The 24,882-nt window shown below is 39.7% G+C and overlaps 1 protein-coding gene across 1 annotated transcript in view; it reads right to left on the reverse strand.

The window, feature by feature from the left end:
* RMDN2 (regulator of microtubule dynamics 2) overlaps nucleotides 1-24,284 on the reverse strand; it is a 49,171-nt gene extending 24,887 nt beyond the window's left edge. The window contains exons 1-5 of the mRNA XM_074168722.1: nucleotides 24,172-24,284; nucleotides 23,121-23,587; nucleotides 15,350-15,545; nucleotides 14,413-14,515; nucleotides 12,263-12,323 (exon numbers count right to left, since the gene is read on the reverse strand). Of these exons, the coding sequence (XP_074024823.1) occupies nucleotides 12,263-12,323; nucleotides 14,413-14,515; nucleotides 15,350-15,545; nucleotides 23,121-23,575 (815 nt within the window). The 5' untranslated portion in view covers nucleotides 23,576-23,587; nucleotides 24,172-24,284. The remainder of the gene's footprint in view (nucleotides 1-12,262; nucleotides 12,324-14,412; nucleotides 14,516-15,349; nucleotides 15,546-23,120; nucleotides 23,588-24,171) is intronic.
* Nucleotides 24,285-24,882: the final 598 nt, after the last annotated feature.

Below are 24,882 nucleotides of genomic sequence, written 5' to 3' on the forward strand. Positions count from 1 at the left end.
GGTCCCTACCGATAAAGGTTCAGGTTTCCTAAGTAAGAATATTGTCTTATTGACACTCCATCTAAACTTCCATTGCTTTTTCTTTATTACTTCAACAGCTATAGAACCTACTGTGCATAAGGAATTTCTTGCACATACGTCAATTGTACTTTCCTTGGATCTATTTTCATTGGTATTAAGACAACTTTGCATTTCTGTGTAAAATTTAACAGAACTACCAAAGATATATTTAAGCAGCATAAACTGAATTTTTCTGAATATTTTTTCGAATTTTACTTTCATACTGAACATTTTGCAATGCAATATCAAATTAAAACAAAAATTAATCCCAAAAGAGGGAAATCAAGTCGAAGCCCATAGGAAAACATAAGAGCTAAGCAAGAAACTTATCGAGTTAATTATGGTAACAGACCTGCGATCTGTATGGCACACACAGTTTTGAAGCATTACTAAACCTCAGCTTTCTTGAATTTCTTTATATAACGTAATTATTCAAGCTCCAGTGAATCCTCATTAAAATGTCACCACCAACATAACTAAATAAATTACTGCATTGCTCACGGTTGCGTCTAATGGTTTTAAGTTAGAAATACTCATGCTACAGGTTATTGCGTTTTTAGTCAGTCAGTAGGTATTCCCAGGTAAGGCATGCGAGCCAGCATACCAACAGTAGTTGAATTTAGTGAGAGCTCCAGAGAGGCTGTCAAACGCTGTTGAGCAGGATGTATGTTGTGACCAATGTGCACTGAACAAAATCCGGCTAATGGCACTGCTACCTCTGACAGTTAAAGCTGCAGGGGGAGCGCATTTCATATGGGAACGAGCTCAAACAGAGGGAAAAATCAAGGGGCGGGGGTCAGGAAAGTTCAGGTATTTAGAAAGAGGGGGAAGGTACGGAAAACTTTATTAGGCTTAAGTAACTCAGGCAACATTTCCCCTATCCCCTTCACTCATTAAGTGCTAATCAGATAAACTCAGCATACCATAGCTAAACGGATTGCTGCTACAAAAGAAAACAATGAAAAGCGAACAAGCTAATCCAGCATCTTGCAGTATTTCCCTGTCTGTGCGTGACAAGAAAGAGGGCCTTAGTTTAAATCAGTTCAAAGAAAAACTTCTACTTAAAGCTAAAATCTCTGGGGAGGAAAATCCCAGTACAATTTTCAAAAAATGAAAAATAAGCTAACCTATTAACTTTAAATACTTTTTTTTTTCCAAGGAAAAAAATAATAATGTCTTTCATGTATTAGCCTCCTTTTTTTTTTTCTATTTTATACTTTTGAAATGGGCTAGGCAGGCAATTGGCATAAATCGATGGTTTAATTTTTAGAGTTCTATGGTATTTCAGATATTAATTTTGTTTCTAGAAAAAATAAAAAGGTGGGTTTTTTGGGAAAATAATGTTTAGGTGTTTTAATTAATTTTCAAAGAGCTTAAAAAGCAAAAGCAAGCTTTATTTTCACTCATGCAAAGGGTAATATTAAGAAAATGCTCAGAGAAAACGAGGAAGGCACTAACTAGAAATGCTTCCAGCTAGTCCTTGTCACTCAGGCCCGAAACCACCGCTGCGGATTTCAGCCCCGCTGCGGGCAAAGGCTGCGGCCCCGGGCCGGGGCGCGGGTAGCGGGGCGAGAGAGCCCGCCGCCTCCCCTCCGCCGTGTCACCTGCCCCATCTGCCGGTGACACCGGGACACAGCAGGCAGCCGCAGGGCCCGGGCCTTTCACTGGGTTTTTTATATCGTCATCTTGGGGGGTGAAGGATGATAGAGCCGGACTCTTTGCAGCGGTTCCCAGTGACAGGACGAGGGGCAACGGGCACAAGCTGGAACATGGGAAGTTCCATTCAAACATGAGGAAGAACTTCTTTCCGGTGAGGGTGACAGAGCACTGGAACAGGCTGCCCAGGGAGGTCGTGGAGTCCCCTTCTCTGGAGATTTTCCAGACCCTCCTTGATGCAGTCCTGAGTAATGTGCTCTGGGCAATCCTGCTTCAGCAGGGGAGTTGGACTAGATTATCTCTAGAGGTCCCTTCCAACCCTGACAATTCCGTGATTCTGTGACTTTGTGCGGTTATAAAAATTATGGAGGGGAAATAATTGAACTATTATCACACAATAATGTGCAAATAGCCTATGAAATGGGCGGAAGGTACGTATCTTTTGTTAGAGCAAGCAATAGTGGTTTTCCTCACAACCACTGCCTGCCTCATGGCCTTCGAACACCAAGATTAAAATACCGCTCACGGTACCTTCACAGAGAAAAACGAAGAGAAAATTGTACCAGCAAAGTGCTGCAAGGAAGTGACCTAACTGCTGAGCTAATGCTACTCCTGGATATTGTAAAAAACCAGCCACAGACGTGTTCATCTCAATAAACATAACAATCATAACCTCATGGAGACACGAACGGTACTTTGGTTAACATGCCAGGTGCAAGAAAAGTTACAGAGAACAGTGTAGAAGCATAGAGACTAATCATTCACAATTAATACTCCTTTTCTAAGCACAAGCAAACTAACTCAGTAATAAGTAAGCACCATGTCCCTTTGCTACAGATGATGTCACTGAAACTCAGACTTGCAAGAAACAGTAGTTGTCAGAGATGGATGCCAAGTGCCTACATAGCCCTCACATAGAGGGGTCCAGATCAAGGTGAATTAACGTTTTCCCTTCCGGTATTCCAGCATTTCTATCCATACACTGACAAGATAAAACTGTAAGGTGCATACCTTACCTGCTGCAAAAGGAAGAACAGCAGGTTGATCCAACCAGTTTATCAAGTATGTTTGCAAGCAACTTAAATTTTCATACCAAAAATACAGAGAGATGGTATCCCACACTTAGACTCTGGCAACCACAGCTTATCCATTATGAGATGGATTTACAGAAAAGATTTAAAGCTTCAAATCAAGATTAAGCCACATTAGGGCACTGAGATACAGCAAGTTTTACCTTTTCCCTGACAAATTTCATGGGGCCAAAATCAGAAATAACATGCATCCTCCCAGGCTTGTTTCTCACTCTTCTATATCCCCTTCTACGTATCCCAACTCCAAAACCCCTCTTATTTCACACAGACTTTGGAAATGTGTGGGTACAGGGCTTACATTCAGCAGTCTAGGTCTCCCTCTTAGCAGTCCAGTGTTAACAGGATAGTTTTTCTTAACTGTAATTGATATGACTTTGTGGATGGAAGGAGAGTTTGTGATATTGACTAGTACCAAAGAACTTAGTTCACACCTATTTTTCACTCCCTCTTCTTCACTCAAGACATGTAAGGTAATATGAGCACAGGCTAATGAGTGGGTAACACAAGAGGCCGACTGAAAGCGCATTTCCATTCCAGTTCTAAATGCGTTCTTGTATCTCCCCATCTCTGCACAGCTCTGAGTCCTGTGCATCCCACCATATTTCTTTGCCATCTACTCCCCCACTCACCAGCTTCATGCACTTACATATTCTGACAGTCTCTGCAATGCAGCCAGACCCTCAGGCTTTCTTTTTAATCTGACTTCAATGAGATATCGAGTCCTATGCAGGGAGATTTCGCAATTTATATTCCTGTTTATGACTCTCTTAACGAGATCACAGTTTTGCACACTTAAAACTGTATTGCTTTCCTACCATGATATGTCTATAAAAATGCATCTGATATTAAGTTTCTATAGAAAAATAAAGTATCAGTTTGATATCACCTTCCTCATAGCGGTGAGGGTATGGAAGCAGTGGCTAAGAATGTGAAAGACTGCCAACATACAAAGTAAAATGCACCAAGGTGCAAAGTGAAGCCTTTAGATAGTTTTTCGTTCATGTTTTTTTTTTTCTGTTTGTTCTTTCTTTTTTTTGTTCTTCTTGGAATACAACTTAGCCTACATTGTAGAAATTGGCAGAAATATAGTTTTTATATTAAAAATTCACCAGAGCACTGAAGCTGAGTTCCAGCGAAACATCAGATGCAGCACACACTTGTGTAGGTGAGGCTTGCAAAAGCACGGAAAACAAACCCATATTTTGGTTAAAAAAAGTGCACAAAAGTAAGGACATTTAAGAATTCTGGATTAATACATTATTGCAATACATACAATATACCAAAACAAGAAAAAATGCTGATGTTAATGCATATTCACAAAAGTTCATGAGTAGAACATGTGGATGCCATGTTCTGCATTTCTGAGGCTGTGCAACCTGCAACTGTCTTCCAGAAATTTAACTTTTATTTTTATAACAGACATTTTCAGTCGTTATAGCTGCAAAAAACAATCTTGAAGAAATTAGCAGGATGTAGTCTTCACAAATGCGGAAACAGAGTGAAACAGCTTTCAGAGACGGCAGCACAACATCACCACAACACAACAACTCCCCTTTACAGCAATGTACTAGGGATCACTAGGTTGCCAGTACTGTTTCCTCTGTGACCATTCTGACAAAAAGGTTGCAGTAAATAGACCTTCTCGCATTCCAAACCTACCTCCTTGGCACTCGCATGAGGATGCTGCAGTGTTTCACCAATGCACTGCTATTTCAAGAACCTTTTCCCATGGTACACATCATACTCCTCCTCAGAGGCTGGACTACAGACCTGAGCTCAGTCCCTTGCGAAGGGCTACTGTCAGGCGGGTGCCAACATCTGCTACCTCCCTTCAGTGGGGAGGGAAATGTGCGCTGAGAGGAAAGATCAACAGATGGAGAACTTGAAGAAGGGACCACAAATGCCCTGAGGCATTGCAACAACATTTCCAAATTTAAATACTCCACTGACTTGCCCTGTGGAAAAGGAAAAAAAAAAATGCCACTCTCCCCCACTAGATTGTGATTTCGTTGGGGGTTTTTTGCACACAAAGTGACTTATCATATCTAATCACTAACCCCAGCAACCACACAGTCCAAACGCAGGACTTTCCACCATTCTCTCATTTAAGTGGTCTTTAACCAGAAATACGCAAGCTACGCATCCCTCCAACCACTTACTACAGAACAAGTTACAGCTTGTAAGGTATCTGTCTCTTCTAAGTCTAAAGAAGGGATAAGTAAGGGCAGAAGGTTACAAGAATTTAGTTAGAAACATGGTATGAATTTAACTTCAAAAGTTGTCAGTAGTATGACAATATCCTACAACATATTCTATAATTTTGAGGAGTTTTATTTCACTACAGAAATATTTTCATGCCATTGCACCCTACAAACGTGAAAAATTATCTGTTATAATTCTACTACTGAGAGTACATGACATTCACTATTTTGTGGGAAGTTTGTGTAAAATCCCTTTGCATGTACATGTCACAACATTAAAGTTCTTCTTCCAGAAGAATGACATTTTTCCTGCTTCTGCACAGCTTTCCATATTTCTGCAAAATAACCAAGTTATAAGGGTTTAAGAACCTGACTTTATCATGCTGGGTAGTAATATCACTTAATCTTAAAAATTAATCCCAGAGAAACATAATCCTGGTTGGATCAAAATAGTAATAGATTTAAGAACCATCTTCTGAGCAGTTATTTATCCTATTATGAGTGATTTTACCATCTTTTATTCACAAGACCCAAGAGTTAAAAGTTTCTACATTTCTGAATACTTTATTTGAGTTTCTTTGTGTAGAAACACAACTTTCTACATTTCTGAATACTTTGTACCTCTCAAGTAACACAAAACACCTTCTGGCTAGATACTCCCCTATTACATACAAGCCTCTCAGTATCTTTGCAATCTCTAGACTTTCTCACTGAAATACGTTCTACCTGGGACTATCACTACTTTCATCTTTTGTATACCAAGTACAGCAAGCCCACTGGGAAGTACAAGTCATACTAGCACATCAACGAATCCCTAAACGTTAGTTCTAGCCCAGGGACAACCCCAGCACAAAATGATATATGAACTTAAGGGTCAACATTTTGACGTAAATAACAAATCCCTACAACTACCAAAAGCTAACACAATTTCTATGATTATATCCTGCTCCGTTTTCTGGTTTATTAATACAGGTCAGCCAAAACACCAAGTAAGGGGTAATTATTCATTTGTCTGCAACAAAGGCAATCCATTCGCTTCTGTACTGTTCCTTCCCAGTGAGACAGTCAGCTCTGGAACCTGCTTCCATGGACAACCCTGGGCTTATGAAACTTGTTTCTGTGCTTTTGAGTAACTCACGTATACACAATACTGAAAAGCCTTGGGGGCAGCTGTGGTTCAGGGTGAGTCTTCACTTAAAATTACTAGGTTTTCCCTTGATAACTTCAATCCAAATGAGACCTGTGCTACGTGACTCCTATTAGCAGGTAAATTCTGTAGAGTAACTCAAACTTAATGGCAGCACTAAGCTCGTTTGTGGCAAACAAACCAAAGTTCAATGCATAGAATGATCTTTCTAAGTAAATGTCATGAACATTGGCCACAACTAGTAACCTTTCTGTTCTTTCCAAAGCCTGTAACAAATCCTCCTCAGTAAAAAAAGGAGGTGCTGGGTTCTGGGCAATGGCAGAGAAGCCTTTTAGACCTCTTCAAGCAACAAAACCCTCCCAAACATAAAAACTCACTCGTTTTGCAAAATAACTTCAAAGTGATTGTTTAATTTTAAATAAAAGCTCTACTAATTAACATGCCTCTACTTGTGTTTTTTGCGATTGTAAAGTTTTAAAGTGGTGCCATCCAAAGCAGCTCACTTAGCACTTCCAATTAAAATCTGGATGGTCCATGGTCCAAGAAGAGCTGTGAGGATTCACAGCTATCATTTGGGAATCACTGCCCCACAAAAAGATGTTGTTTGAGGCTTGGTAAAGACGAGAAGATCTGCAACTAGCTGATGCCAACTTTTGCATGTGAGTCCCTTCACAACTTGAATAATTTACACCAGCTGAACATAGCAACAAGACACTTAGAATATTTACTCTGCCTCTCTTTAGGGTGGTCACACAAATAATAAAAGGTTACAGCTATGGTTTTCCTTTCCAGTGTTTCCATTTACTTCAGTTTTTTAGAGGTCACCATTCAAAAAAATCTGAAAGTTTTTTGATCTCACTGGCAACTACAGTATTAAGTATGATCACGTTTTCAAAAATCTGGATTCAGGTATGAAAATTATTTGCAGCTGCAAAAGTTAATTACCAAAACCAACTGACTACTTCAAGATATTTTGCTGTGCTCTTTCTGCATATATTTTATCAAATTTAATTTGAGGATGAATATCGGTTACTTGTCAGTATTCTGATCAGTAAGTTGGCCAGTTTTATTGTTGATATATTTCATGATACAGTTTTATAAAAAAATATAGGTGAGCTACTAAGAAGATATATGGCTTTTTTTGTTCTGTTCTTAACTGAAGTAAATATGAAAAGTAAGGCAAGACAGCTGAACTCTGGGTCTACATTAGTAAGAGTTTGCTCATGAGACCATTTCACTGAATTCTCCTGGTGGAGTCAAAAGAGACGCTGTATTTCCCAAGCAGCTTATAGCAGTTCCACAAAACACAAAAACCCCTGCTCTGGGAAAGGTATGTTTTTGCCAGTATAATTCAGTCTACACTAGGGCTTTACCGGAACAGTTATGTCAGTCAGGGTGTGACAAAAACATATGTATGCAGTAAACACAGCTTTCAAGCAGTAGGGATAAGCTTCAAAAAGAAACTTTCAAAGAGGTCTATAGACCTAATACTTGCTTGACATGGTGTACGTTTTTAATGAAGAAAATTAAATAATAAAAAAAGTGCCATGTTATAAAAATTTCTAGAGAAGAATTATTAAGAGACAATATTGAAAAGCACAGCAGCAAATAACCTTTGCCATGCAGAGGAATGGCAGGAAATAGCTTTAAAGACTAATTCAGCTCCAGTGAGGTATTCTCTACTGACTTAAAAATCCAAAAGTAACCCTAAAAGTGAAAAAAAGAGCACACGGCTAAGCTAGGGATATTGGATGGATATTAAAGATATATATGTATTAGAACTAGATGGCATATTCAAAGAGATATCTATCAGAAATGCTAAACGCACACTGAACTGCAACTCATGAGAAATACAAGGCAATAAGAAGAGGTTCTATAAATACAGCAGAAGGAAAAGAAACATAAATGAAAGTACCAAACAATTAGCAATGAGAAAAAGATGACAAAAGATGAAACCAACAAGGCTGAATTCAATTTCTTCTTTACTTATATTTCCCCTACCCTCCAGGGGTTAACCATAAGTAGAGAGCAAGGAACAGGACCAGGAGAAGAACAGGCCTATAATTTAATCCTCACTCATTTAGTAAACCATAATATATTAACCAGTTTAACAGAACATTAGAAATAATGCATGAGTTGACAATATAGATACCATCTATACCAAATGTGAGTTAAAAAAAAATGTGAGTTGTGCTGATAGGAAATATCAAAATCCCTCAGAAATAAGAAAGTACAGATTAGTAAGAAATCAACCAAGGCAAGGTCAGAAAGCCAGCTTCATCATCAATAGCTAATACAGAATGAGATAACCTTTCATGAAAACGGAGAAAACTGTCTCATGATCAGATGGGCTTATTTTACACAGGCTGAGATTATTTACCTCATACAGCTTAAGAAAGTTTTATTTGGCAGTGATCTTAAAAGTAAGTATTTTGGTGTGAGACAGCATTGCTCTCATACCGAGCTTGCACTCCTGCTGAGTTTCTCATCTGTGTGTCTACTCTCCAATGACAGTCAATGGAGACCCTGATCAATTCACAGGATCCCTGCCTGGGCACGGGTGCCTACTGCCTCTGGAGAGGCTCTAGGGTTTCCCACCACTTCCAGCTGCCGGCCTGGAAGAGTACAGACCCCCAAAGGTCCCCTGTGATATCTGCCATGCCATGCAAATATCCTGGCATGTCAAATGGCACACATTGCCTATTAAACATTAACTCTTCATTCCCTAGAAGTGGAGGACAAGTCCCTCACTCACATGTAGATATATAACGGAGACAGTACATTTAGGTGTCCATCTGGAGTTAGGTGCTGCCCTTCATCTCTGACCTGAGGTAAAATGGGTATGCCATTCTTCTTTAAGTGACCACCTGCTAACGATCCTAGTGGTTTTGTATAAATATTTGTTCTTTTTTTTTTTTTTAAAGTTTTGTTTTCACTCTTATTATCCTGTTTAACTATGGATTTCATACTACTTTCACATATCATTTCTTCATGCCTTAATTGTATTGCACTGTTTTCTCTTCACACACAGTCTTATCCATTTATGATTTTAGTCAAAATTCTGTTTGCATACAACTTTGAGAGCACAGTTTCTACAGTGAAGATTCCCTGAAGTCTTATTTCCTGTTTACAGGAATTAACAGGTAAAATATGTTTAAATAAACTGGTTAAATTTGCATCAGGCGGACTCAAACAATCCAGATCTGACATACAGCCGACTACCAAAATCTCCTGGGTGATGTGGAAAGTCCCAGCAGAAGGGAAAAAAGTTGGGAACGGGAAAAGAGAAAAGCTTATGGACAAACCAGCCTAACCTGAAAGCACTCAGGATTCTTTAAGCGCAGAAGCATACAAAACAGTTAACACAACTTTGTCATGAACAAACAGTATCAAACAAAAATATTTTTATTTTCTGGCAAGATAAACAAGCCTGGAATATTGGAGGAATACAACAAACAGGATATAGTTTGACCTTAATATGGCCTTTGACTTTGTCCTACCTGATGTTTCTCAAAATCTAACCATGGAAATATCATTTAGATTAAATCACCTGTAGATGGTTACAGAATCAGGTTCATGTGAACCTGAGCATCATTACAGGTGTTCCGCAATGTTTTGTGCTGGGTCCATTATCTTCCGGTAATTTCAATAACGAAGAATGACTTCACGTAAAAAACCCCACAACACAACACCACACTTTTAAAATAAAATTGTAATCTGGGAGGGGATGCAAGTATTTACAAACCTAAACGGCCTCAATAAACCTGAAAAATGGTCTAAAAATCAACATGAAATCAATGAAATGTGTGTACAGTACTCTACCAAGGAAGAAAAAAGAGATGTACAGTTACAAAACAAGTCCATCTGGTTAAGCAGCAGCACAGCAGAAAAGGACCTACTGGAACCACAAACTGAACAACAGTTGGCAGGCTATACAAAAACACACAAATGTCTGTCTGGAGCACGGAAGTCCATTCTGCCCAGTGTTCGGAGCCTCATTTAGAGCTGCATAATCAGCACAGGGCATCACACTTCAAAAATTATGCATCGAGTCAGAAAGACTTCAGAAAAGGAAGACAAGCAGATAAAATATTTAGAAAGGTATTATACCATTCTATTCAAATCTATGGTGTCCATCTACACTGCTAAAAAGCCACCAGCTCAACAATAACTGATAAAACCCTCACATTCACTTGCAAACCAGGTACAAAAAGTACGAAATCTGTAAGCCATACAGAAATCCATTGCCTGTTACAAGAAGCAGTAGCTCACAAAACATAAGATTTTCCTCTTAAACCTCTCAAATAGGCTTTTTGAGCTAGCCTCTGGAACGTGTCTCCTTGCACTCATAATTCTTCCCTTGCTAGATGTGCCTGCCAGTACAGGATCTCACATCTGAAGTCCAGCAGACCACCTACATCTCCCTCAACAACATGTAAGCTTTTATCAGCATAGGTTCTGCCAGTGAAGCTGTATTTATACTAGGAGATTTTGTGAGTCTCATGGGCTGGGGAGGAAGGGAGGGGCAGGATTTGCGCTTGCATGTGATTCTGTGGTTGTTTATACACATGGCTCTAGCTGAGGGGGGCACACCAGCATTTCCTTGAAGAAGTGACCATGGCTGTGGTCAGGCAAACAGCAGAAATGGCTGTGAATTGCTTTCGGCAGGTGTTCAAGCTATATGGGCTTCCAGTTTCTGTGCCCTGAGGACTAATGCTCAGACGATCCTCTTCTGTTAGTTTTGCTGACAGGGTGGCAACTTCCAGCTGATAAGAATTAACAAGCAGCTGGGTAAGGCCAAAAACAAAGGCTCGTATCTTAAACTGCCACATTATAGCCACCTGGGGCCTAGGCTTCACCTCCATGCAGGCATCATCATGATTTCCAAGACATTGGAAAGAGCAAATGCAAATCTGTCTGTGATGGTGAAGCTTAGTCAAGATTCCTGCAGCACATCAGTTGTAGCACTGTTACAAAGCGGGTGTTTGGCACTAGTTATTATAAACAGAAGGAAAAAAAGAATCATAGGAATATGGCAAGGCTCACAGGAACACAGCGTGGAACAATAACACAGCCATCTTTGAAGTTTAGGAGAGAGAGACCAAGCCAGAGAGTTACCGACTTAAATGAAAACATCTGTGTCTAATCAAGTATCTAAACCTGAGCTAGCCGACACATGCTCCCTTTATTGGCAATGCAGATGTTGTCAGCTGAACCTCAGGAGAAATTCATCACACCCTAATGCAAATAGCAATGAACTGCACTTCAGAAGCGGCTACTTCTTTTTAGGTTATGAAGGGAGCCTGGGATAAAAGGATTTGGTTTAGATGTGTAAACGTGAAATCCCACCCTTCATGTGTAATGACAATATTAATGAAGAAGACAGAAACCAAAATGGAAAAGCTAAGAGTATTAGAAAAGAAATCAGGAGCTCAGTAAAATTGATTAATAAAATAGTAAGGTGAGGAACTACTAGGTAGAACTCAACAGAATTATCTTTTACCTGATAATGCTGATTTGATTAAAAATATTTACATTTGCAAAGAGTTTTTTATTCCTGGCAAGGTTTACAAAATTAATCCAAGTGCCAAGCTTGGAGGAAATTGATGTGATAAAACAAAAATGGAGAAGTTAATTGAAACTTCCATAGTCCTCTCATTGTCTATTTTTAATTATTAGAATTTAGATGATTACAAGTAAAAGAAAGGACAAAATATGAGGTCAAATGACATTATTTTGCAAACTGTTGAAAGAGAAGGTAAACGGAAAACTATGGCTTCTCTGAGCAATAATATACCAGTTTAAGCAAATACTCCCTTCTACGTTTCATGGCACATACTAAAGTACGGTTATTGAGTTGTTTCATGTGCTATGGTAAGTGCTTCACAGAATACTTCAATGTAATTTTTAGCTGCAACTGATGATAATTGAGTTCCATAAAACTATTAAAAGCTATTAATGAATAATTAATTAAATTGATGTCAACTGCAGCATGATAAATGTAACTTGCTGTGGGCACTATTTAGAGCCAAAGACAGTTGGGGGTTTTTGGCTGGATTTGATAAATACATACAACTTTGCAAAAATGCACATTTTCTCAAACTTACCACTGGTGACTCTCAGCACTCCCGGCATCCAGCTGAACAGCCTTTTCAGCTATAATCTTCCCTGTAAATGGAATACAATGTATTAAAGGATTTATTGTAACCTTCCCTGTTTTAGGCAGCTCCCAAGAATGAAGCAACCTGACGTACACTAGCTGCAAAGAAAAAAGTGCTTCCTGCTCCTGTAAACACTTAGACGGACAATTTAACATCCTGCTTTTACAACTCCATACATACATCTATATAAATGTGTCTCTATATATATGGGTGCAATTTTAGTACTTTATCTTAAAATCCAGTGCAGCTAAATCAGGGAAGGATTGTACTGGACTGCCAAAGGAGGCCATGTTGTCTCTAAGACTGAAGACCCTTAAAACCAGGTTAGAGAAGCACCTGTCAGAAGAACCAGCAAAGCTGTTTCCTGCCTTGGGTACGGGAATGAACTAGTTGAATTTCCTTTCCAGCACAGACTTCCACTAAGTTCCACTTTTAACTGAATAAAGATGACAGTAGGTGATTTGATCAAACCCATGCTCACAGTAAGAAGTTCAGATGAGATGCCTGCTGTTTGCAAAGTCTCAGCTGCAACAAATTAAGCCACACTGACATTTCTGTATTGCAAGTTAACTTCATAAAAACAAAGAACAGCATACACAGTTCTCCAATCCAGTGGAATGAAAAAAACCCATGAAACTACTGCCAGCTCCCCCGCAGTTTCAATCCCTCTGCACCACTTCCAAAAACTGAGATGAAAAAGGCTGCCGCCACCCACCACTTCATAAGAATCAGCCAAACTAGGCTGGTTACTCAACACCTAAGACCCGGTTTCATTCCATCATTCTTTATCTCTCCTTGTCTTTTGCTATGCCATTATCTTTCATCAACTGAAGCTACATGTAGTCACTGGTAAAAGAAAAGGATCCAACAACAGAGTTTACTGTTGTAATTTAGTTTGTGTCGTAATCCTCACTGCACTGGGTGATCTCCCTACAAAGAAATCAGGTTGTTACTAAAGCAAAGATCGCATCAATTAAGTAGCTAAGATGTGCAAGTCTTCATGAGTGTTTAGATGACCAAAGGATAGGGACAAAGACCTTGGACAAGCTGAGGTTGGCTATGGAATACGTAATGACAGCACAAAGGCATGAGGCTGCCTTTAAAGATAACAAAGGGCAGCCAAAACTGCTTTGCCAGTGATGCTGTCACTGCTGAGAGAACAAAAAGTAGAAAATGGGGAAAGAGTCACAAAATACAAAATAAACTGAACTTGGAATATGCTTAGAAAACATGAATTTGGTGCAGCAAAAAAGGGAGAGGCAATGGAGGAAGAAAGGGGAGGGAGAGAGAGAAGTATTCGCAGATATAGGTAAAAAGGACTGCAAGAACAGTGTATAGACTGGAGGACAGTGACACAGGTAGAAAAGATGTAGGTTTACTGTAATAAAGAGAAAGAGGTCCCAAACAAAAAGGGTAATGTAAACTGTACCTCTAGCCAACATGCATCCAGAGAGTGAAAGAAAGGGCAATGATTTTAAAAGCAACAAAGAAGAAGTTCTGGGAAGAAGAAAATCAGAACCTTGTTGAGGTTAAACTGTCAAACAGGACACATGGGGAGAGATGCCTGGAAGGAACATCAATTGTCACACATGACTTCTGTTTCTGGTCACCAGTTTTTCTAGATTCACAAAGCTTCACCCCCACCATCACCACAAAAGATGCTGCTGATACGCAGGAGTGCTCCTTTGCCACAGGAAAGCAGAAAAACAAACCTTGAATTTGCCTTCACATTTATTCCTTTCACTCTCCCAAAGATGTAATTAAGAAACTGTGCTGACAGCATCTGTCTTTTTTTCACATTCTGTATCCATCTGATTCTTAACAAAACAGAATTTTAAGTCACCATCCAGAGTCAAAAACCTTCAACTGTGACCCACAATACTTATTCTTCACCGATTTTTGATCTCTCCAGTGAGGAAAGAATGGACTGAAGTTGCACACTGTGGCAGTTTATTGCGCAAGATGCTATTATTACAGTATAAAAGCTCCCATTTATTGGATTGGAAATTGCTTGGATTGGAAAACTTAACCAAAGTTGTAAACATGTTTCACTACATTCAAATGGCATTTTACATAAAAATTTTGCCTCTGCTTACCATCAGTAACATATTTCCTCTTCTCCTCAGCATCAGTAGTCATCTCAAACAGATCTCCATAAGCGCGTGCAAGTCTCCAAAGAAAGTCCACAGAGTTTTCATACTGAAAGTAGAGGACGGATGTGTAATTAAACTGATCAGAATGTGATTTAAACAGTTTCCCTTCATAACGGTCAAAACAGGTTATCGGAACATGGTATAAATCTTTGGTTATTTTACATCTTTCTATACTACTTTTAGTTTATGTGAGAACCAGATGACCAATTTTTCACGACCAAAGGAGAAGACAGCTTTTGGAAATACCCTTGGCTGTCTAAAGAGGTTTTATTTCACAAATCAGTTTTAAAGTTCTTTTATTATTAAAAAAAAAAATGATAAAAAGGTAATCCAGTAAAGCAAAACACATCCTTGAATGATGTGATGTACGCTTTCTTTAGGTATGCCATAAGCACCACACTCACTCGCAATTGGTATCTCATCTACCTTCCTGGGTATTTCAATATGTAAATGAAAATACAATCAGAACTGGTGGTTGCCATATCAGAAGACACTGATACACTTGATTTGGTTGCTTCTTAATTCCACAGGACTTTCTCACATAGAGAATTCTAAAATCAATCAAAGGTATCATTCTAAAATCAGCAAAGGTATCATTTACATAGAAAAAAGCTCAAGATCTTTCTTTGTTCCATGCATGAAGCAAAGCCTCAAAGTTATTAAGCCTGGATGGGATATAAAATAATAAAACTTCTATGCTCACCCAACATGAATATTAACACCACCTTGAAATATTTCTTTTTCACTGTATTTTAAAAATACGCATGAAATTTCATCTTCCATTCCTGTGTGCATTTTAATGCTTGTAGTAAAGAAGTTCTTAGAAGCAGTGCAAATCATAAGTTAATGGCAACATAATATGAAGTTTACCCATTAATACCTCATCATCTTTCTCAAGCAGCAGTCTGAAGCCCTCCTTTTTATCATCCTCTGAACCCTTGTGCAAATTGTCCACCTTCTGTAGAAGATTAAATAACTCTTCTTCTTCTGCTGATTTCACAATGGCATCAGGTGATTTCATACATCCCTTCTCATCCTCAGAGTCTCCTTCAGAATCAGTATGAGCTGTAAGATAACTAAATCACAGAAAATAATAATGACCTTTTCTAAAAATATTGGTAAAGCATTGTTAAATTCAAATGCAAAAATTTTGGAGCATAATTTCTTCCAGTTGTCCAAACTTGAAGGAGTTGTATTTGTGGTATCAAGTTTATTAGTAGTATTATTATTATTACAAAACCTTTATCTTCAAAGGGACAGCACAATCATATTCCAAACATAACAGGCAAGTAATTGCACTGTCCTGCTGCCTAATACCACATTAAAAAATGCAGATACATATTAGAAACACATGTATCCTTCTGTTTCAAATGCAGAACACTTTAAATCATTAATGTGTGTTAAGACATGCTCTGTAATCTTGAATAGGCCTCTTCAACTCTTTACTTCCTTTTTTTTTTTAAAATGATCTTGCTAACCAAAACTTAAGTGCTATAAGAATCACTTATACAATGTTTTGTAAAACACTTCTAAGATCTAAATATAAGAAGTAACATCCCTGTTATCAATTCCTTTACTTATTTCTTTTGAACATTCTGAAGGTCAGAATATCTGAAACTGGGAAAGCGCTTATATTAATTCATTATGCTCAGTGCACAAGTACTCAGCACAAGGCAATCAAGGACAAAGAAATATTTTCAAAAGCCATAAATACCATGCAGAGATAAGCAGGTGGCCTTACTGTCCAAAGTGCTGAGCACAAATTATGGTTCTCCAATTTCATATCGGAGCATCATTTTTATGCTCATATAGGAGGCATCATTTTTAAAAAGCAGCTTTTTGCTTATGTACTAAAAATGGACAGAAAAGCCTAATCTTCTGCATTTCCACTTTTGAAAATACTGTTCTGATGAGAAATAATAATGTAAAAGTATTAGCTGCCCGGTTCAGAGATTTTTAAAATGGTAATTAGGAGCAGAAAAAGCATGAAATGTGGTACATACATTAAGCAACTGAATAATTTAAGTAGGTCATGACAGTCAAAATATATAAAATGCATTTTTTCCAGAAACATAACCAGTACAGAATGTTAGCAATTAAATGGAGGTTAATAATCATGGCTGTTAAATATTCTGTTTTCAGTACGTTGCTTTTGGAAGTGACCAGAACTAAAACACGAGCAGACACACAGCCTGTAAATGAACAAGCTACAGAATTGCTAGATGTGACATGACAGTTTCACCGCAAAATTAACACGGCAATATGGGAAAGAGTAGTCAAAAATACATTTGTATAAAACAATACATACATAAACCATGTGCACGTGTTCAAAGTGAAAAACAACTTGGAGCTTAACAGAGATGGGAAACTTCATAGATTTCTACAGATTTGTTTTACATAATCTTAATGACGCTGAAGTTGATGACACATCCTACGTTGTATCCTGCAGAGTCTTTAATTGGAAGTCACCGAACATTTATTTTGGTTTTCTGAAGCATCTTTAAAAACAGAGCATCTTGTTCTTCCATAGTTACCTTGAAGTGGGTGCAGAGCTACATCACATACAGCCTGCATCTGTAAGAGCACTAACTTGACCAAAAGTGCAAGGGATTAGGTGAGAGGGGGGCATCTTTTAGCTCCAATACATAATCTTATGATGTGAAGTATGTTTGGAAAGTGCCTTTCCTCACATGGTTTGGATGTGCACCCTCCCCCCCAATTAAAAGATAAACGCACAGACGGTTTGTGCAATTACTGACCTAAAATAAGGGCACTTTAATATAAAGTAGCAACAACTAAGCAGTAAAGGCAATTACAAATTCCCATAAAATACTGCAACCATAACATTCCTTAGTTACAGGAATTTGGCCAATGCATTAAACACTGCCTAAGCAGATATATATGAAAGTATGGAATCAGTGTTTGGAAGTCAATGTTGATGTAATTTTTAACTTTGCTGCATAAACATCTGCTAAAATTTCTATGATCACTAGTGTTCCAGTGTTAGAAAACAGACAAAAGTGATTATCAGAAAAACTTTACTATCCTAGCAAAAAATACAAAGGCCAAGGCTGGGCTGACAGCCAAGCCCTGTCACTCCAACCAAGCCCAACAGATTTCCAGCAGCAATGCATCAAACTGTCATGGCCAAACATCAAATTCATATGACATCAGATAAGTCACATGAGAATATTCACTGAGAGACTCAAATGTAAAAAGTGTGAAGTAGGTCACTACCTAACAGATGATGTGAACCCATAAAGAGCTAATTATGAAATATGATGGAAGAATAATCTTTTAAGATCAGACCATACTGCATCTATTCTTTCCTCATCCCACTTCTCCAACAGAAACATGATCTCTGGGACACATTTGTGCTGAGAAACAGCAGAGAGAACAGGTCATTTCTTCCCCACTCTCTGTCATCACCACCGTCCTGCGAAATTCTCTCCTACCTCCTCTATTAATCTGCTTTATGAATCCGCAAAGAATTTCAATGTGGAGCAGACCATCTTAAACCTTGATGAGAATGCCATAAATTTCAATTTACTTGTTGACTGCATGCTTTAAAGAAGGCAAAACAATACCTATAATACAACCTGTGAGAAGTGAAAAACACCAGACACCACTAAGTAACTTCTTTCAGTGTTAGGCAATGCCAGTAATTCTCTAGGGACTGCAACAAACCGTATAGCCCTGTGACTGCTGACATAGATGAGAAGACACTGATCTACACTAAGGGTCAGGAGTTTCTACACAACCACCAGAGAAGAATGCCGTTCTCAAAATGCTTAAAATCTTCTCCAAGTTTGGTTTGAAGTGAATAGTGTTTTTCATGAAAAGGGCAGAAACTAAATGTTCTGATACCAAAATGTCCAAGGGAGTCCAAACAATTGCTAGTGCTTAAGACTGGGCATGCTAGTTACCCCCGAGATGCATCAACATTCCTCTAAATTTTTCCTTTCTTTTCTCAGAAAAGTAATTCCATAATGCCTTCAGAGAGTCCTGTCTTCCTTGTCTCTTCTTATTTGGCTCCAGAGCTGACATTGCCACCTCCCAGCATTTTCCACAGGAAAAGCACCAAGGTGACAGCCAAGGGCTTCATTATTTGTGCTGAGTTCCCACCTCGCTAGTCACACAGCCCAGGAAAATTCCTACATTGCTCAAGAGTCACAGGGGTAAAATAACAGCAAGGTAATTTAATCAAGTATAAAACACTAAATATCACTTCAAACATTGTTGCAAACTAGGCGTAAAGAATATTTTTTCTGTTTTGTTTCTGATGACATTCATTTTCTTACTAGCACTCTGTTTGATCCTTATCATAACCAAAATGTTTTAAGCATGAAAACATAACATGTTAAGAAGGCAATACAGACTTTTAAAAAATAAGCAGCTAGGATTTTTCCTAACAACTTGGGTCAGCTATACTTCAGCAATTTGAACTGAAGACAGTTTTATTACAAGATAGGAAGTCCTTCCAGAAACTTAAGGACAAAAGAAGAATGTAACAGATATTACTGGCATAAAACTATGTTAAAAAGAGCTTGATAACTGACTTCAACGAAGCAGCTAGTAGGCTTATATATTTACTCATTCTAGAAAAGCACGTTATGAAGATCAATACTATTTCAAAACCCCACAGTACTAACACCAACAGAAGCAGACATTCTTTTTAACACAGTTTAAGAACTCCTAAGAGTCTTAAGGGCTGATGACACTAATCCAAAGAGGGAAATTCACAAAAAAAAAGAGGAAGAGTCACTATGGTTTGTTTCAAAAGGATTTCATATAATAACACTGGCATTTGCAATTTTACCTGGTATTTTCCTGCAAGAGGTTTTAACAGATGATAAACAGAAAAGTATTTATATGTGCTAAACACATTGACCAATATTAGAGAAAATGGAAGAACTTTAAAAATGTCTACAGTCGGTGACAACTTGTTTTCACCTTTATTACCAATAGATTTTATGTAAAAGATAAAAACATTGGTAAGAATGTGAAGAGCAATGATCAACCAGCAGGACTCAGCTGGATCACAAAGGACTGTTCAAAGTTCAAAGACCAAACGGAAACTGTGCTGGAGACTCACCACACTGTGGTTAAGCTGCTCAGTAAATCCAGACACCTAGTACTGCATTAAGAAAAAACTGAGCTACATGGTATAAAACACCACTGTGGTATAAACTCACGTTGCTGGTTCAAAAACTGTGTAGGATCGCCTGGAAATTGGCAGACAGTGTGCCTAACCAGGTGTCATCTGTTCACAACACTTCAGCTTTTAGAGGGATCAAATATCATCTGTTGTCTCCCTGCCAGCTTAAAAAAAAAAATCACAAGCTAATACAAGCACTGTCTTATCCACTCCAGCTAATTCAATAGAAAAGTGATTATATGTCACAGACTGATCTGGATCAAATTTGCACTGTATGACCCAGCAGAGTGCATATGCATCAGTAATGATAAGCAGCTTTCAAGGAAAAGTTTGGCAAACCCGATTCTTAGGTTGACTGAGGGTTGCATTGAAAACAAATGGGCAGCAAAAATAAATGAAGCAATCGTAAGTGAAGTGATACTCAGAAGTGGGCAAGGGAAATGCTTCTTCCTGCTGAATATTTAAACAACTTCAAGGAATAATTATAAATAAAACATCTGTAGGAAAAGGATTTACTGCAGTGAATCTTTCTGGTAACTGATGCCAAATGCAATTTGAAAAGCTTGGGTGCCAGGCCAGCTGAAGAGTGATGCCAATGGTTCATCACTGCTGTTTCAGGGAGGAAACAGCTTTAAAATCACAAAGAGGAGAATGAGACGACATTCTCCAACCCAGGTGATCATCAAGATATGATTTATTGTATTTGTAACTGAGTAAGTGCTTGTTGCACATTCTCAAATGTTTAAGTTTGAGGTTTTCACTAGTAAATGGTGGACACTGAAACACACTATTAAGAATAGAATACAGAAAAGCACAGACTACAAACCTTGGCTCTTTACTATTTAGTCAGTGTCCCATCCATTCACTGTATCCTCCATTCAGGCTGTTATTATGTAAAAATGTATCTCATTTATTAAAAAGCTTGGGATATTTCTCCATTTAGAGAAATACATAATTTTTGAAAGGCAAAATAGAAAGCTTCTCTTCCCAAGGTGTTGAATACCAACAGTGACATTGAGAATATGAGCAGAGCAGATCAAAGCAGTGAGGATCATATCAGAGACTGCCAGCTTCAAATACTTTAGCTTTTAATACTACCTGTTTTTTTCCATATTCTGGAAGAAGTTTACAATTCTGAAACCAATGTAGTCATCCAGCACAAGTCCATAAAAATCTTAAGATTACTTTATCTGTCAATTCCCAGCATCTACCCATTTGTCAGTTAAAACCAGAGGAGATCAAGGCAAGCAAAATCCTATCTTCTAGATCATGAAAATACTGCTGAGGCAGTGAAACATGTTGCATGTACTTTAGGTAAGATACAGAAAGTGAAAAAACGTTTAATCTGTAGCAAAGAGAAAACTATCTCTCTACTGCACGAATTAGCATCTGAATGCACGACTCTGGAATTCACCACAGAACAGTGTAAAACAATGCACGTGGTGTTACACCTAGAGCACATGAAGTGGTGATGCACATTAACTGGGGAGAAAAAAAAAAAGTATTGTTATTGTCTCTCATGGCAAACTCTCACAGAGCATGCACCACTGTCATTAAAGTTACATAAGACCTCAGAAAAAGCTATATACATTGCAACTATACACACGTTAGTATTAACAACCTATTTCAATTTGCAAGGGGAAGAAAAACAAATGCAGAAAGAAAATTACTTAAACGAAATAAAATTACCTTAAATTTAGAGAAGGTATGCAAAACAAGCATATCAAGTACAAGGTGTCAGTGAGAAAAAAACACCTCTTTTCAAAAGGGATTAAAAATAGCATTGGAAACGCACATACCCGAATGACTAACGCGATCTATAACCTTGAATTATCTTCCTTCCTTCTGACTGCATACAAATACTTGTCATAGAAGGCCTCTCGTAAGGACACAGTCAAAGCTCTTGCACACTATAATCACTTGTATTGGCTCATCTCATCAGCTTCTTCATCACACAGAAGAACATGAACAGACCAGTTTCCTTGGTTAGTTCTCAAACAGCAACGCAGCTCTCCTGACCAGAAAATGGGATCTTCTCAAATGCCAGGTGTGGAATAATCCCTATACCGTGTCTGTGAAGCTGATGATTCATTAACTGGTCCTTTAGCCTTATCTACATCTCCAAATATTTTATGCATAACATAAAGGCCGCTGCAAACCAACTAATGGATAAAACAATCTGAGAAACGAATAGAACTGAGATGTTTCTACATCATATGAAGGGGGAACATCTTTGAATACCCCTGCCAATACCAAATACTTAAAATAAAGACAAAAATGAAGAACTGGTTCATAATAGAACTGACAGATCTCAAAATATGTTAACTAAATATAAGACTCGTGAAGCGTTTGGGCTGGGATGTAACACAACCAGAAATTCTGCCCACAGGAACTGAAAATAAATGTGAAGGAACTCTTCAAAAATATAGTTTCATTGATTATTATATGCAGCATGTTGCTGTCTTCAGAATATTACAGTTAATTAACACATCTTTAAAGAAAAAAATGTGATTTAAGATAGGCAATTTACAGCCTACGCTAGTAGGCTGTAATTTGCTGCCTACACTAGTATGTATAACACTCTGAGGAGACGGCGCAAAAAACTCAGTTGCTATAAAGATACCCTTATTAAATTGCACATAAGTGTCTAATCTGATTATATCAAAACAAAGTTGCAATTACAGGAGAGTAATGTCATCATCATTTTTACATTACTACTGGAGGGTATCTTAGGTAACATATGCAAAGACAAAAAAAATAGTCCTTCTCTTGGACTCCAGGTACATCTGATCCTTCAGCATGTTCCTCAATTCACACATATAAAACATACCATTAACCACAATGGGACTACAAGATGTGATCAAAACTAGGAACTTTCTGCCTTACTGAGTCAGTACCCTAAATCTCTCATGAATACTTTTTAAGCCACCAGAAAGTATACACAACAGCAAATATATATAAAACATACTGCTATTTGTACACATGTTGCATTTGGACATAGCTTTCCTAACATGTAATACTTTTAGGCAGAATGATGTAATAACTCATCTTTAAGGTCCATAGAAGACAACTATCACGAAAAGCACAAAAGCATTCAATAGTTTGAACCAACCAGAAACATGACAAGACTACCTTCTTAATAGAAGCACTTTTAAAATCACACCATTATGGTGACCTTTGCCTCTTACTGCGTAGCTATGTAGCAATACTGCACCAGATTGTTACCAAATGCACCCTTAAAAATCTGTATTATGCTTGGCATGAAGCCAAGTTCAGGCACAGTGCAGATTCAAAGATGGTCACCCAGACTTTTCCCTGATCTAAAAATTACTACTCAGAATTTTTGGTCTTACCTTCTCCTGAATATAGAGAAATATAAAATATACATGAAACTTTAAAAGGGCTCCTGTTTACAATACAAAGTTTCGCATAGGTTATGACGCAATTTGCACTGTATGTGTACTGTACTATATACAAAACATCATTGACTCACCCTCCTTCACTTTCGGCCTCCTCAGAGCTGGTAGTTTCTGTTGCACCAGAAGCTGTCTCAACTTTTCTCCGCTTCGTTGCTCTGTGCGATGGGCTAACTCTCTGAACATCTCCCTTCCCTTGAAGCTCAATTCGAACAAGCTCTTCAAGCTTTGGAATAGCTTCTTTCAGACACTTCACCTCTCTCTTCAGTTCGTCCACACTTATTAGCAAGCCATTCAATTTTTCTAGTATCTGCAGCTGCCTTCCATGTAAAACCATTACTGCTCCTTGCTCATTAGGAGCTTCATTTTGCAAGCCCACAGAATTAAGCCTGTTACCTCCATCTACGAATGCAGGTATACGCACAGCTGCACCGGGTTTTCGGATCTTACGGTACCAAATCAGCATCAGGCTTATTCCAGCAGTCCCTGCCATTATGCCAAGTATTAGTCCTTTATTTTCGAAGGGAGACATTTCTGCACTCTCCTAAAATTGTGAGACAACAAGAACAGTGGGAGTTAAAGATGTTTTTTCCCCCCTCTACCCGAAGGACTTCGCTTTTAAAGTCACTAAAGTGCCGGCTAGAGTCACTGGCGCATGCCGTAGATACAAAGTTAGAGTGCAACGCCAGCAGGTTCTGCCGTGAGCGGCCGTGCGCCGGGGCAGCACAGGCGGGACGGCTCCGGCTTTGGGCGGGGGGGGGGGGGCGAGGGGCACACGCTTCTGCACCGACACGTGCGCGGGACCGCAGCCTTCGCTTTTAACCTTCTCCCCATCTCGGGGTTTTTATGAATTTGGTTTTTTTTTTAAAGCGAGAAACCCACGTAATCGGATTCTCCGCAGCCGCAGAGCGGCGGGAACCCAGCCCTCGGGCCCGCCCCTCCCGCAGGGGTGTCTCGCCGCCGCCCCGGCCCCGCCGCGCCGCAGGGCTGCCGGAGCCCCCCCATCACCTGCCGGCGGCAGACCGCCCGTCCCGCAGCCCGCCCCAGCCTCAGCCTCGGCCGCCCCGGCAGGGGGGCGCCGCCGGCGGCAGCGCCAGCCCCAGGCCCGGCGCCGCCCCCGTTACGTACCGGCGGGCCGGTCCGGCAGCGGGAGCGGGTCCGGCCCAGGCGCGGCGCCGCGCGGCCCCGCAGCTCTCCCGCCGCGGTACAGGGGGCGGTGGCGGCGGCGGCGGGGGCCGCCCCGGGGCGGCGATACCCGGATCGAGGGGGACGGGCCTCCGCCACGGACACCGGCTGGGCCGCCCGGGTGACGGGCCTCTGCTGGCCTGCGGAGGAGGGCGCTGGGCCGGGCCGGGCCGGGCCCGCCTTGTGGGCCTGCTCGCCCCACAGCGGGCGGATCTGTGCCCTGGCCGGGGCCGGGGCCTCCGGGTGTGAGCCCGGGTGGGCCGCAGCTCTGGGACTGCCGCCGGGCGGTGGGTACTGCTGGGGGGCGCCTGCTGCACCTGCTTCAGACATTGCTCGAGCACGCTGTTCAAGCGCGAATTTACCTCTTTCGTGTGTCTCCCCTCAGTCTGTTGGGTGCTTGTTTTCACTAACTTAACCTTTGCTGCTTCTAGGCCCTAGAGAAAGAGTATTTCCATTCATTAGTGGAGACCTGAAGCTGAAACCTCATGGAGAACCCCTGGCCCAGTTACCAGGGTGAGGAGAGGTCCTGGCACAGAAGCTTCATTGCAATTTTAGCCATCTAAGGGCTCAAAGCTGATTTCACCAAAGTCCATTATAGATTGCCCGAAGTCATGGAGCAACTTGGGTTAAAGAGGGTGCGGGAGGTATTGCCCC

This window comes from Numenius arquata, chromosome 2 (assembly GCF_964106895.1).
Source record: "Numenius arquata chromosome 2, bNumArq3.hap1.1, whole genome shotgun sequence".
In the NCBI taxonomy this organism is placed as follows: Eukaryota; Metazoa; Chordata; class Aves; order Charadriiformes; family Scolopacidae; genus Numenius; species Numenius arquata.